General features: G+C 36.4%; 1 protein-coding gene across 1 annotated transcript in view; it reads right to left on the bottom strand.

Moving 5' to 3' along the window:
- Positions 1 to 1213: 1213 nt before the first annotated feature.
- The window catches only part of TERB1 (telomere repeat binding bouquet formation protein 1), a 33333-nt gene continuing 18226 nt past the window's right edge, over positions 1214 to 16320 (bottom strand). Inside the window, exons 8-13 of the mRNA XM_058527968.1 lie at positions 15505 to 15665; positions 8686 to 9035; positions 7144 to 7208; positions 6504 to 6599; positions 1692 to 1841; positions 1214 to 1396 (exon numbers count right to left, since the gene is read on the bottom strand). Coding sequence (XP_058383951.1) covers positions 1317 to 1396; positions 1692 to 1841; positions 6504 to 6599; positions 7144 to 7208; positions 8686 to 9035; positions 15505 to 15665 — 902 coding nt within the window. The 3' untranslated portion in view covers positions 1214 to 1316. The remainder of the gene's footprint in view (positions 1397 to 1691; positions 1842 to 6503; positions 6600 to 7143; positions 7209 to 8685; positions 9036 to 15504; positions 15666 to 16320) is intronic.

Here is a 16320-nt window from a genome sequence, read left to right on the forward strand (position 1 = left end):
GCTCAAGGCTAGTCCTCCTCTCAAAAAAAGAAAAAGACATGTTACTGAAAAAAATCTATTATTAATTTGATGCCACTCCTTGTCAAAAATAAGATTTCCAAGTGCAACATGTTTCCATGGAAAAATATCCATTTTCTAACAGTTTCTACAGAAAATATTACTTCAAAAGTGGGCTACCCTATAGTAGTACTGTACTTAATTTTAATTTGCATGCAGAACTTTTTTTTTTTTTTGCTGAGGAAGATTGGCCCTGGGCTAACATCCGTGCCCATCTTCCTCTACTTTATATGGGATGCTGCACAGCATGGCCTGACAAGCAGTGGTGCGTCGGTGAGTGCCCAGGATCTGAACCCAGGAACCCTGGGCCGCCAAAGCAGAGCACGTGCACTTAACCACTATGCCACCGGGCAGGCCCCTGCATGCAGAACTTTTAACCTAGAAAAAGATCCAGATATAACAAGTAAATTTGAAATTTCTTTCAAGGTTTAGCAGTGAAAATGGTCAAATAAAACCATGTGGCAAAATGTTTCCTGGATGTACCAAGTCCAAATGCTTTTGCAATAAACAGAATGGCTCTATAGATGATACTCATTTCCAGGTTACTTTGACAAGTAATGTACTCAACTGCTTATTCTTACTCACAGGTACTAATTCCATATGAATAGAAGAAAATGGTACTGTTCTTTAAGTCTCTGTGATAAATTTGCAATGGTGATAAACCTGAAATGTTAACCCTGTAGTTAAATAAAAGTTCCCATATATTAACTAATCATTTAAGAAGTATTTTGATTTTTAAGCAGGGTTTTCAGGTTTATACTATTTGTCTCTGCAATTTTGATTGTTTGAAGTGCTAGTTATGAAATCAAAATCTTCTGCAAAATCTCTCTGAAGCACTTGTGCATAGGAGAATAATTTTGCTCTTAAAATAGAAATGTGATCCAGAGGATAGAACAGGGGCTTCTGGAGAAAGACAGGTTTGCATTTGAATCTAAGTTCTGCCATTTGCCTTAAATTGGGAATAAAATAATACCTACCTTACAATGTTATTATAAGAACTAAAGGAAATAACATCCATAAAACACCTAACACATAGTATATGCTTAATAAATGTTAGTTTCCTCCTGCTCCTTCCCCAACCGGCAAGCAATGGATGAGCAAGCAACACGAGGAAGGGAAGAGGGAAGCCTCTTTTCTTAGGAAGTATGACCCTCATCAGAACCAAGTGTTATCATTTAAGAGCCATTAATGATGAGACTGAGAACAATCATTCAGCTATTCTTTCTCAGGAATATATGAAACTTAGGTTTATTTAAAAATTAAATATATTCACTTATTCCTCCAGGGGTAGTAGATTCATTACTGAGTTGTCGTTTTCTACGTGGGGTCAGCAGAATTTCTGAAAAATATGGAAAACATTTAGCATATTTAGAATATCAATCTGAGTAATGGCACATCAATTCCATTGGTGTGATATTTCCTTTTTCCCCTCTTCTAATAGGAATTCTTAGGTGGATTAGGAAGAATTTTTAAACCACCAGAAACTAAATCTACTCGCTGGGTACACCTTAAAGCACTGGTTGCTCAGTGACAGATTTTCTTTTCAATATTATTTTACCCTCTAGGTTTTAACATACTTAATGTTCTAGATCATAGTTCAGAAGGTCTAGTCATAATTACAGTTTTAAAATTACTTTTGTTAGAGATAAGTGATTTCCTTAGTTCACTTTTATATCTGTCTTCAGCTTCCACAATGACTTTGTGACGATCACATTGGTATGGGCAAGAATGCAAGAGCCTGCTAAAATTTCGGCTATTCAGAGATTTTCCTACTGCTATGCAACCTAAAAGAAAACAAATCAAAGTGATGTATAGATGTTACAAAATATCTAACAACATATCTATGAAAACAAATATATTTATGATGGTAACTGAAGTGAAATCAGGAACTTAATTACAAATACATCAAGAAGCTCATAGTCATGTGAGAGAGTAAAGACAACAAATACAACACAGTGAAGTAAGTGTTGCAATAAAGGCATGAACAGAGTTATGGTGATATAGAAAAGGAGCATCTAGTCTGGTCTGGTTCTGAGCAGGAGCCACTGTTAGGGAAGATATCCAAAAGAAGTGATCTTATGTTCAGTCGTCTTTCTTTCTCCCCCCAGTGTTTTATTATGGAAAATTTCAAAAACACAAGAGTAAAGGGAAAAGTATGATGAACCTCCATGTATCTATCACCCAGCTTCAACAATTATTAACTCATAGTCAATCATATTTTATCTATACCCCACCTACTCTGCTCTGCCCACCATGTACACACTGGATCATGAAGCCTGGAATTTACATTAAAGTATCATTTCATCTGTAAATACTTTGTATGCATCCCTAAAAGATAAGGACTCTTTTTTCAAAACACAAAACCATATCACACCTAAGAAAATCATGCTTAATATAATCTAATATCCACTCAGTGTTCAAATTTCCCTATTATTTTAAAACTTTCTTTTCCCAGTTGGTTTGTTTGAATCATGATCCAAACAAGGTCTACCATTACATTCAGTTGATATGTCTCTTGAGTTTCTTTTAATCTCTAAATTCTCCTTGCTTCCTCTTTATCATTTACTCATTGTAGACACTGGGTCATTTGTACTAAGGAGTTTCCCAAAGGCTGGGTTTTGCTGATTACATTCTAGTTGCATTCTTTAAAATGTTCCTGTGCGCCCAATAAACTAGTAATTAGATCTAGATGATTGATCAGATTCAGATTCAATTGTTTTTAGTAGCATTCCTCACAGGCAGTATCGTGTACTTCTTACTGCATCATATTAAGAGGCACATAAAGTCTGACTATCTCTCTCTATCTTTTTAATGTTAAGATTGATCAGTAGGTTCAAGTAATGTTAGCCACATTCATCCACAATAAAGTTCTCCATTTGCCTGTCACCTAATGGTATTAGGGGCCCATGCCTAAAGGATTAGGAGAAGTTAGCCAGGCAGAAAGTTGGCTGGGATGAGGACATTTTGAATACAATGAACATGTGCAAAAGCAGAGAAGAGTGAAATAGCACTAGTGTGTTCAAAGAACCATAGATACTTTGGTGTGGCTGGAATATAAGGTATGAGAGAAGTGTGGGAGAAAAGTTGAGGCTGGTGAGGGTTTCCCAGATCAAGAAGTGTCTTGAAAGCCATGCTAAGGATTTTTAACTATCTTCAAGTAAAAGGGTAGGAACTGAAGGATATTTATTAAGCAAGGAAATTACATAATTTTATTTGTCTTATAGAAAGTCCAGCTGAAGGTAAGAGGATCAGTTGAGGGGTTACTTCAATAGTGCAGAAAACAAATGAGGGGATTCTAAAATAGGGCATTTACAGGGAGAATTCAGAGATTTCTGAGGTAAAATTGGTGAATAATGAACTGCTAGGGTAAGAAGGAAGTTTAGGATAATTCTTAAGTAATTTGGTAGTTGACTGAATGACAAAGTTTGGAATAAGCATAGCACATTTCTGGCAGACTTAAAGAGAACAAATGTACAGTAAAATTTAACAAGTGGGGGCAGGACAAAATTCCACAAAATTTTGGAAGCCAGGCAGAGAGTTTGAGTCAGTGAGTTACAGAGAAGCACTGAGGGTTCTTTAGCATCGTGACATGATAAAAAGCACATATTAGGAAGAAAAGTTAATAGCAATATGCACATTATAGTTGGGGGTTGGTGAAAGACTGCTAGAAATTTTCTGGAGTAATTTAGGCATAAAGCAAAAAGCGCCTATGTGATAAAGGAAAAAAGAACCAAATCTGATAGACTAGAAGAAATAGGGCATGTAAGGAGAAAAAATAGTTATAGATGATTCAAGGTTTGAAATCTAGGAGGCCAGAAGAATAGTGGCAACACTAATAGAAATGGAGTGGCTGGAGGGAGGGCAATTTAAGAGAGAGAAAGATGCTGTGTTTTGAATATATTAAGTTTGAAATAACAAGATATTGAAGTGAGTATGTCCTGAGTAAAGCTGGAAATGGAAGAATGAGGCTACAATCCAAGGTAGAAGCCAAGTATAAAGATACAGATTTGAAAATCATCAGTAAAATGATAGTGGATGCCACAAAAGTAAATGTTGCAAAGGAGTAGAGTAAGTGCCGTAGACTATGTCTTGGGGGGCATACCTGTAGAAATTTGGTGGGAAGAGAAAGATAAAGCAATAAAGGTGATAAAATGGAGTTATTTTTAGAATGTAAACTTCTTGAGGTGAGAATTCAGGTCTACTCATCTTTGATCCCAGTGCCTGCCACAGAATAGCCACTCCCTAAGTGTCTGTGAAATGAGTGAGTCGTCATTGAGGGAAGAAAGGTACTAGGAAAGAACCATCTCAAACAAACTAAGGGATGAAAGGGAGTTAACAGTTGTAGAGCATCCACTCTGCCAAGTGGAATCCTTTTGACCAGAAGTTCCCAAACTTTCTTGCTTCATGGCACCCTTAAGATCTAGGTGATTTTTTATGGCACCCCTAGGCCAAAAGAAATACCAACCATTCTGTTAGGTCCAAAATGACTTAATAAGTATTTATGTTCTAACAACTTCATAGGCCTCTGAAAAAATAGCACACCTAAATTGAAAGAATGTATTTGTATTTCATTCTTATTAATTACAATTACTTCCTAATGGCATATGTGCACCTACTGGATAGTGCACAACTTCTCAAACCTTGGAATCAGACTGAACATTGCCACTCTCACTTTCTCCACATTGATTTTCATGTGATGCATGCTTTTTATCACAACACTGAAAACCCAGCTCCACAAAGACATGACATCATCAAAAGGAAAGTAATGCAATCTAACGTTGAAACTATGAACTACTTTGACCTGTAGTTCATGTGGTGTCCAAAAGATGTTGACTGTTTTGTGTTTCACTTATAAAATTTTAAATATTGTGTAGTGCCCTTGTGAGTTCACTGCAGAGCCCCAGGGAGCCTGGGTGGACAGTTTGGGAACTGTGGTTTTAAACTACTAAGAGGAAAGGATTTCAAGGAATAGTAGTCAACAGTGCAGATACTAAAGAGGATAAGAATTTTTTTAAAAGTCATTGGTTTTGCGGGGAGGAAGAGCCTTCAGGTAACCTTTGACATTAAAGTTTAGCAGAATGGCAATAAAAGAAGTCAGATTGCAGGGAGTTAAGAAGGGAATGAATACACTGAAACAGAAGGGAGTAAGAGCAAGAATCTGGTAATAAACGGGGGAAGAAAGAGTAGATGAATACTTGAAGGGATAGCAAATCACACAAAGTATTTGGCTTTTTTTTTTAATAAAGCTTCAGTGCATGGTTGTATATCCTAGTTGTTAGTTTAGTTCTCTGTGTGAGCCGCCACCACAGTATGACAACTGACTGACAGGTGGTGGGGTTCCACGACCGGGAAATGAACCCAGGCCACGGTGATGAGAACGCCGAACTTTAATCACTAGACCACCCAAGCTGGCTCAGGATTTTTTTAAGATGAGGAGAAATGAACATAGTTTAAGGTGAGACTAAAGGAGTTAATGGATAGAAAGGGATTGAAGAGAATGACCTCACAAGTATTAAAAGGGGGAGAAAAAAGAGATGGGATTCAGATTATAACTATATATCTGTTTTAGAGTAATAAACTCCTCTTCCAAGACTGAAGAATAGTGATGTTTTTTTTTCTTGGTGAGGAAGATTTACTCTGAGTTAACATCTGTTGCCAATCTTCCTCTTTTTTTGCTTGAGGAAGATCAGCCCAGAGCTAAAATCCGTGCCAGTCTTCCTCTATTTCGTATGTGGGATGCCGCCACAGCATGGCTTGATGAGTGGTGCGTAGGTCCATGCCCGGAATCCAAACTTGCGAACCCTGGACTGCCAAAGCAGAGTGTACGAACCATAGTGCCACTGGGCTGGCCCCAAAAAATGATATTTTGAGCCTACTGTGGAATTGCCTCAATTTTCTCTATAGAGCAGAGTGCGACAGAAAGAGTAAACAAAGAGGAAATACCGGGGTATGAAGGAGAAGGAGAAGGGATGGAATAAGCACTGTGGAACGTTTACAAGACCCGGGCAGAAGAAATAAATAATGGGGCATGGAACACTAGAAACATTTATATATTTACTATACACATAAAAGTAGATATTGTTTCATACTTAATGCCTATAATATTTAGAGCATAGTCCAGAATGCTCATTTATTTATTGGCTCTTTGAAAATATAAAAAATGTTTAGTAAAGTTAAACTTATAGATGGTATTAATTGTGACAAAAAGAGAATAATAAAGTAATAAAAAAAAGTATTAGCTGTGTTGATTCATATAAACAAACATTGGGAGCACAGGCTAATGCAGATAGATGGTATTAATTTGAATGTTTTATGATAATCCTGCTGGTTACCTCTCCAAAGGAAATGAAGTTTAAATCACACAAGTAGAACTACTACAAATTCTAGTTAACTAATATCATATAAAGCTTTAATTATGAAACAACTGCAATGAGAAAAATATTTACCTGGGCATCTATACTTCAACATTTTGGAACAATTGTTGGTTGCTAGAAAACTGATGACTTCTTTATTTATTATATCTGAGCATAATGTAAATGGATCTAGGAAAAAAATGGCAAAATGCAGGATTGTTTTGATTAATGAAAAGGACCTGACATTTACAAGAATTTTTTTTTTTTTGAGGAAGATTGGCCCTGCACTAACACGTGTTACCAATCTTCCTTTTTTTTTTCTCCCCAAAGCCCCAGTACATAGTTGTATATCACAGTTGTAGAGTTGCAGCTCTTCTATATGGGATGCTGCTCCAGCATGGCTTGATGAGCAGTGAGTAGGTCTGCACCCAGGATCTGAACCGGTGAACCCCGGGCCGCCAAAGAGCCACGCGCAAACTTAACCACTGTGCCACCAGGATAGGCCCACAAGATTTATTAATTCTCAAAACTTTCATAAACTTTAGCCCAGCACTACACATCCAGTCATCCTCGTGGATAAACAGAAAGTTCCAGGTATCAATAAAAGGTGACTGCGGCACTTATACTGGAAACAGAGGCGTGGTTTATATGTTAGAGGGCAAATATACCAATGTACACTTTTAGCTATATTAGTCACCTCTATTAGTCAAAGAAGAAACATTTTAAATCATACCCGTTACTGGTAACTGCTGCTTTCTATTTTCGACAATGGGAGTTGGATGTTTAAAAACATGGTCGCTAAAAGAAAATAGACACCAGATTACTAAAATTAAACATACTGTTTGGTATGTGGACAAATGTTTCTGTAAGCAGTGGTGTGATTCTGGACGTCTGGCAGGCAGAAGGAGATGGAGCCAGGACCTACCAAAACCTACCAAATTCTGCCAAAGTAGGGTCTGCAACCGTTATAGCCTCATTTCCAAAAGTGGAGTTAAACAAGACTCTAGAGGGTGATAATATTGATGCTAGTAGAAACATGGAAGAAAAAAGTTATTAAAAAAAAAAAGGAAAACAGGAAGGAAGGAGGGCAAAAAAAAAGGAGAGAAGAAAATCAGTGGGCCAGAGAGTAAGAAGGCTGGCCCAAGAGCATATCTCACTGCTTCCCAATTCCACATCCTTGAGAAATCAAGCTAAAATTAACATCAAGAATGGTTTTAAAAAGTAAAAAAGGGGTGGTGATGATGCAATCCATCTTCCTAATACTTAGTTCACCCTACAACCTTCCCAGAATGTAGCAGCATCCTCTTCAGTTTCCCTCCCAGCGTAGTAACCATCAGAAGAGCAGAACACAAGAAAGGGTCTAAGAAGAAAAGCTACAATCCCAGGTCCAGCCCCACAGGCTACCTGTGAACAAACATAAAGTGTTTGTTCAATAAATATTTTTAGAAAAATAAATTTCAGTGGAGGGCATAAAAGATAGGCTTTTCATCTAGTTTATAAATTAAAGCAGGACAGACTATTAAAAAAGTTACATTTTGTAATGCAGTAGGATTTTTGAGGGCTTAATACAACATAAAATACTATTTATATTACAAGGCACAAACAGTCATTTTAACTCATAATGAAGTAAAAAATCACTTAAAATGCAATCATAGTTTCCTTTTTCTAATATAGAATTACTAAATAACATAAAATTTAAAGTTCCTCAAATAAACACAAAAGAGCTGGTTGTTAACACCCATCACACAAGTCATATTGTGAAAATAAACAATCAACAGATATTCTTATGGCTAATTCTGAGGGAGAAAGGACATGTGCTGGAGGGGTGGTGCAGGGAAAAAATGAGAAGGCAAGCCTAAACCAGATTTTCATCACACCCTACTGCCTTTTATTATATTAAACTTGCAAACTGGTTTTTGCTACATTGCTGATGGATTATCAATGCATGCATTCCTAATTCAGGTATAGGGTTTCAGTTTAAGTTTTCTGAGTATCCTTTCTAAAATTCAAATCTGATCATGTCACTCAATTTAAAATTGTCAATGGCTCCCTATACTCTGAGTTAAAACCGAAAATCCTGAATATGAAATGCAAGGCACTAGATGAACTGGCCGGTACCTCCCCATCAGAACCCCTTTCCCAACATTTCCTACTTTAGGCTCCTCTCAAGAGTATGTTTCATCATTTCTATATCCCAGTGCTTAACAGTATGGCATATAGAACCGAACAAAAAAAATTTGCTGAATAAATAAATAAAACAATTATTCGACTATACCTTGATTGAGAAACAAAATTCTTTTTTTCAAAAGTTATTTCTTCATGTAAGTTTTGACTGCAGCTTGAATTGGCTTTACATAAAGTCTTATTTTGCCCACTCTCCCTATAACAAGCATTAACTGGATTTGCATTCTTTAACAGGGTCTTCATTTGGTCATCATTTGTACATGTTTGAGACATGACTCCAGGGGACTTATAACTCTGAAGCCTTCTAGACTGGCTTTTATCCTTATCTTCTGCTTTGGGACCTCCACCAATACTATCGGCATGGAGGTGTTTCAATGTATTTTGAATATTTATGTTCACAGATGAAATATTATCCTTATATTTTTCTCTTTGTATTTCTTCCTGTAATGTAAAAATGACAAGTAAATAATTTCAAGATAATCTATTTGCTTTATAATCCAATTTACACCCCCTTTAAATAACGCAGAAAAAGTTTATGATTGTCAGTAGAATATACGTGATAAAAGGGGCAGTTTATATTAGGAAGAAAAGGGAGTTTATTCAATAAATGATTTGGGGACAACTGGGTAGCCATCTGCGGAAAAAAATAAATTGGATCTGTATTTCACAATTTACACAAAACTCAAACTAAATATAAAAAATTGAAATTATATATGTTCTAAAAGAAACCATGACATTTTAATATTCTCAAAGGAGGAAGACCTTTCCAAGTATTACATAAAATCAATAAATCATAAAAGGAAAAAGCTAATATAGTTTATCACAGAAAATTGTTTTTTTTATTTTTTTCAATTTTATTTATTTATTTTTTTCCCCCAAAGTCCCAGTAGATAGCTGTACATCATAGTTTCACATCCTTCTAGTTGCTGTATGTGGGATGCGGCCTCAGCATGGCCGGAGAGGCGGTGCGTCGGTGCACGCCCGGGATCCGAACCCGGGCCGCCAGCAGCGGAGTGCACGCACCTAACCGCTAAGCCACGGGGCCAGCCCTAAAATTGTTTTTAAAGTTCTGCTACATTGGGCAAAAAAATAAATAAATAAATAAAATTATAAAGTTCTGCTACAGACCAAGAACAATATGGCGGGGAGGGACTAAGAGGGAAAAAGGGACAGAAGCAAAACCAAATGATAATCAAAACACCTAGAAAAAATACATATAAGTCATATCTTGGGCCACAGTACAATTTTTCTAATAATGTTTATAAAAAGCTACTACAATGAAATATGAAAAAGATCAACAATAGTGTAGAAACACAGACAAAGGAGATGAACAGTTCACAGGAAAGGAAATATAAATAGCTCTTAACACATGAAAAAATGCTCCATGCCACTTGTAATAAGAGAAATCAACATTAAAGCTACACTGAGATATCTTTCTTCATCTATGACATCAGCAAAGATCAAAAGGGTATAAGAAAAACACTCTCATACATTATGAGTGGGAGTGTAAATTGATACAACCTCTATGGAGAAACAACTTGACAGTATCTTTCATAATAAAAATTATGCATATCTTTTAAAAAAATCCTAGATATACTTTTACATATGCAAAATGTTAATGTTATTAACTGCAGCATTGTTTCTAATCATTAAAGGTTGGAGATAACCTCAATGTTCATCAGGAAGGGAGCTAGCATATCCATACAATGGAATACTCTGTAATTATGAAAAAAAAGAATAAAGTGGGCTTCCAGGTAAAGATGATGAATTTAACATCCATATTTATTTTTGGTTCTTTCAAAAAACCAACTAGAACAACAGTTTTTTTTTTTTTTTTTTTTTTTTTTTTTGTGAGGAGATCAGCCCTGAGCTAACATCCACCAATCCTCCTCTTTTTTTTTTTTTTTGCTGAGGAAGACGGCCCTGGGCTAACATCGGTGCCTATCTTCCTCCACTTTATATGGGACGCCGCCACAGCATGGCTTACCAAGCAGTGCGTCGGTGCGCGCCCGGGATCCGAACCAGCGAACCCCGGGCCGCCGCAGCGGAGCGCGCGCACTTAACCGCTTGCGCCACCGGGCCGGCCCCGAACAACAGTTTTTAAAAAGGCATAAACCCATAAGTACAAGGAGAAATGGAAGAAGAAATAAAGGCAACAAAATTTTGGAAACTGGAAAGCAGATAGATGAATGATAACCTACTTAGCCGACTTGACAAAGCTGAACCAAAGCTGACAATGGGAAAAGCCCAGAAACTACCTAAGATATGCTACAAAATTCTCAAAAGCCTTAGTAATTGGTGGTAGCAGGAACCTCTAGAAGGTGAAGTGAAGGTGGTGTTAAAAATAGGAAGATTGAATGAAAGTCTGTTTAAGAATTAGTTAGATTACTAGATCCTAACTCTCACATACACATACTTAGCAGGCAGTTGAATGACACCAGAAGGTCTCCTCCTTCCCCAAGGCTGAAAGTTCAATCTCTGGAGGGGATAAAATAGTCTCTGCATTAGAGGATGCCAAGCAAAGCTGAAAGCAGAATACTACCAAGAAAAAAAGACTAAGCAAATCGTATGCAAATACATACGAAATGTATGTAAATACATACAAAATACTAAGACCTCCAACTCTTCCCCCATTTGATTCCAGAACACTGGTTGACAATCTCTAGGCAGATTAGACATTGGAGGTTCTCCAAAAAAGGGACTTACCTAATTCATCCTATAAGAATCCACAACAAATTTCCAAGGAGACTTTTAGTGTCTGAGTCTTAAATCTGAGCAGCAACCAATGACCACTAGAAATCTGAAGAAAGACCAAGAAAGAAAGAAAGAAAAAAAAAAACTCAGAGGAGAAAGACAGGGTAGGAAGAAAAAAACTTTAAAAATGAAAACTATCATTATATATTTAAGTGAAGAAAGAGAATATTTAAGAGAAGAATCTTAAGTCCATGAAATAAAATAATTTAAAGGGAGTGAAAAAGAGGCTTTGGTAACTAAAAAGGATAGAAGTAAAAAACGCAATAGATTAGTTTAAAAAGTATATACGAACACATTTCCCAGAATGGAGAACAAAAAAGACAAAGAGGAAAATAAGAGAAATGATAAGAAGGAGGACTAGTTCAAGAAGTGCAACAAATAAATAACAGGAGTTTCAGAAAAGGAGCAAAGAGAAAACAGAGAAGAAATCAGCACAGCATAATGCAAGAAACTTTCCTAGCACTGAAGGATACGAGTTACCAGAGTGAAAGGGCCCACTAGGTGTACAACATAATGGATAAAAAGAGACTGAACCATGGTACCTCAGCGTGAAATTTCAAAAGATTGGGAATAAAGATTACTCAAGCTTCCAAAGAGAGAAAACAGGTCACACCAAAGGATCAGAATGACTTTGGACCTCAAGAGTAACACTGGAAGCTATAAGACCGTGAAGCAACACATTCAATATACTGAGGGAAGGTGATTTCCAATCTAGAATACTTTGTCCAACCAAACTATCAATTAATTCTGAAGGTAAAATAAAAATATTTTCATATTTGTAAGGTCTCAAAAAAGTTACATCCTATGTACTCTTTCTCAGAAAGCTACAGAAGAATGTATTCCACCAAAATGAGAGACTAAACCGAAAAAAGAGAAGATGACATGGGATCCAGGAAACAAGGAAGCAAACAAGGAAGGATACAAAGAGAATCTATAAGATGATGGTAAAGAAGTACCCCAGGTAACAGTTGTGTACCTGGCATAAAGGGTGTACCAGTTATTAATTTATTGCTTCTTAGCTCCAAACCCATCCTTCTTTGCCCTGCTTTGTAAAACTAGACTCCATGGACCACTATTCTATAGCTGGCTTGATGTTAGGCTCTGCTGTTAGAAAGTGCTAGAGGGCCAATACAAGGCTGGAAGAGAAAGAAGGGACTTTTTCTTCTTTTGGTGTTCTGTTGTTCTGAGTGATGGCAAGTGAATAGGCAGACACACTATAAGAAATGTTAAAGGAGGTTCATAATTTCTTTAAAGTATAACTTCCCAGTGATTCCACTCGTAGGTATTTACCCAAGAGAAATGAAAATGTACATTTCACACAAAGAAGTGTATACCAATGTTCACAGCAACATTATTCATAGTAGCCAAGATCTGGAAGCAATCCAAATATCCATCAACTGGCAAACGAATAAACAAGTTGCGGTATGGCCATACTATGGAATATTACTTAGCAGCAGAAAGGAATAAAATATTAATAAAACATTGGTGAATCTCAAAAACATTATGTTAAGTGAAATAAGTCAAACACAAAATATTATGTAATATATGATTCCATTTATGTAAAATTATAGAAAAGGAAAACTAGTGACAGAAAGCAGATCAGTGATTTCCTGGGCCTGAGGATGGGGAATGTACCTGTCTGCAAAGGGACATAAGAAAACATTTCAGGGTGAGTGAACTGTTCTATATCTTGATTGTCATGTTAGTTACACCACTGTATAAAATTATCATAACTCATCAAACTGTATACTTAAAATGTGTTATTATTATTGTATGTAAATAATACCTTAATATAAGTAAAATATTTCAGAAAAAAGATAACTGTTTAAAGCAAAAATAATAACATTACTGGGCAGTTTACAACAAATGTGGCAGTAAAATGTATGGCAACAATGGCACAAAAAACAAAGAGAAATGTAAGCATACTATTATAAGGGTCTTATAACATACATGAAGTGTAATAATATTATTTGAATATAGACCATGATAAGTTAAAGATGTATATTATAAACCTTCAAGCAGTGACTAAAAAAAAACAAGAATGTTTAGCCAATAAGCTAAGATGAGATATAATAGAATATCTTAAAATAATATAAAAGAAGGCAGGAAAGTAGGAAAAAAGGACAAAGAATAAATGGGACAAATAGAAAACAAGTAGCCATACGGTAGACTTAAACCCAAACACACCAGTAATTACATTAAACATAAATAGAGTGATCACATCAATTAAAAGGCAGAAATTGTCAGACAGGATAAAAAAAGACCAAACTAGATGCTGTCTACAAGAAACCCATGCTAACTATAAAGACACAGGTTACAGGTAAAAGAAGAGTTCCATCAACTGATGAATGGATAAACAAAATACGGTATATCCATACAACGGAAAATTATTTGGCCATAAAAACGAATGAAGTACTGATACATACTAAAACATGGATGAGCCTTGAAAATATTATGCTAAGTAAAAGAAGCCAGGCACACAAGACCACATATTACATGATTCCATTCCTATGAAATGTCCAGAATAGGCAAATCTATAGAGAGTAGAGTAGTGGTTGCTTATGGCTGGGGTGAGGGGTACAGGGAAACATGTAAAGGTGTTTTTAAGGTGATGAAAATATTATAAAATCGACTTTAGTGCTAGTTGCACATATCTATGAATATACTAAATGCTACTGAAATGTACACTTTAAATGGGTGAATTGTATGCATGTGAAAGAAGCCAATAACAAAAGACCACATATTATACATAATTTATATAAAATGTACAGAATAGGCAAATATATAGAGACAGAAAATAGATGAGTGGTTGTCTAGGCTGAGGGGAGGGTGGATAGGGGGAATAGAGAGGGTGACTGCTAAAGGGTATGCAGTTTCTTTTTGGGGTGAAGAAAATGTTCTAAAATTGATTATGGTAATAGCTGCACAATTCTGTGCATATACTAAAAACTAATGAAACATATACTTTCATTGGGTAAATTGTACAGTATGTGAATTATATATCAATAAAGCTGTTACAACAACAACAAAAATATATATATAGGTAGCAGGATATTTACTCTAGAGTTATTTACATTGGTGAGAAAGTGAATATAATCTAAATGTCCATCAATAAAGGACTAGTTAAATCAATTATGGTACATCTATGATATTGAATACTACTCAGTCATTTATTTATTTATTTCCTTTTTATTTTTGGTGAGGAAGATCAGCCCTGAGCTAACATCCGATGCTAATCCTCCTCTTTTTTTTTTTGCTGAGGAAGACTGACCCTGGGCTAACATCTGTGCCCATCTTCCTCTACTTTATATGGGATGCCGCCACAGCACAGCTTGACAAGCAGTGTGTCGGTATGCACCCGGGACCCAAACCTGCGAACCCCGGGCCTCTGAAGCGGAGTGCACGCACTTAACTGCTGTGCCACCAGGCTGGCCCCTCAGTCATTTAAAAGAATGAAATTACTATACTACACTAAGTTGGACACTATGTTTTTATTTTTAAAAATACATGCACATATGAAGACACAAAGCATACATACATATAAAAAATATGGATATGTGTGTATAATACATACATACATACATATATATAGGGAGAGAGAGAAAGAGAGAGAAATTATTAATTCTCCATCCTTTCTCTCTCTTGAACACCTATTATACAGATATTAGATCTCCTGGCTCTATCTTCCATGTCTCTTATTTTTTCAGTCATCATTTCCACTTTTTAAAAATCTTTTTTTCTATGTTCAAGGATGATTCTTCAAGTATTACTATTGAATTTTAATTTTAAACCCATTCAAATAAAAAAAAGTAACTTGGCAAGAAAAATTTTTACCCTCCAACCTCTATTGTTAAAAAATATTTGAGGGGCCGGCCCTGTGGTACAGGCAGTTAAGTGCACGCGTTCCGCTGTGGCAGCCTGGGGTTTGCCAGTCCAGATCCCGGGTGCGCACCAATGCACTGCTTGGAAAGCCATACTGTGGCAGTGTCCCATATAAAGTGGAGGACGATGGGCACGGATGTTAGCCCAGGGCCAGTCTTCCTCAGCAAAAAAAGAGGAGGAGTGGCAGATGTTAGCACAGGACTGATCTCCTCACAAAAAAGAAAAAAATAAAAATTGAAAAAAGTTCTACATTCTTTGAAACAAAGAAGCCAACCTCATTTCCTTCTCTTTCAAGCTGTTCTATTCTGTGTAGAATTTCCTTTGCTTTCTTCCAGTGCTCTTCAAGATTCTTCTCTTTCACATTTACGTCCTTTAATTGTTCTGTTTCATTTTCATCAAAAGAATATTCTCCTAGACTTAGAGATAATTTCTCAGCTTTGTAATATGGGAAAAAAAGAGTGAGTTATCCATTACTAGAAATGTTATTTTAACACTTTAAATAAGGACAACCTCAAAGCTCACACCTTCTTCTCTAAATTTTTCCCAGCTAGACTATCTTAACTGCCTAAGTGGTACTGAAAATAAGTGGAAAGCAAGTGCTTGGCAGAGGCCCAGGACCCAAACAGTCATAAATTAGACTTTACTCTTCAGAGTTATAGGAAAAAGAAGAGCATGAAAATACATTATGCCAGATACATAAATACCCGCAGGTGTATGGACACTGGTTTTAAAGAAGTTTTAAAATAAAAACAAACAGTTTTCATAAAGCAGTTCCTTCCTATAATCTTTTTTTTTTTAATTTTTTATTTATTAATTTTCTTTCCCCCAAAGCCCCAGTAGATAGTTGTATGTCATAGCTGCACATCCTTCCAGTTGCTGTATGTGGGACATGGCCCCAGCATGGCCGGAGAAGCGGTGCGTCGGTGCGCGCCCTGGATCCGAACCCGGGCCGCCAGCAGCGGAGCGCACGCACTTAACTGCTAAGCCATGGGGCCGGCCCCCTATAATCTTTTAAATTCTCTTTTCAGATATTGTGGCAGCAATTTTTCTTACACAAAGACCAAAATCCTTTTTATGGCCACTGCCCTCT

This window comes from Diceros bicornis, chromosome 32, assembly GCF_020826845.1.
Source record: "Diceros bicornis minor isolate mBicDic1 chromosome 32, mDicBic1.mat.cur, whole genome shotgun sequence".
Lineage (NCBI taxonomy): Eukaryota > Metazoa > Chordata > Mammalia > Perissodactyla > Rhinocerotidae > Diceros > Diceros bicornis.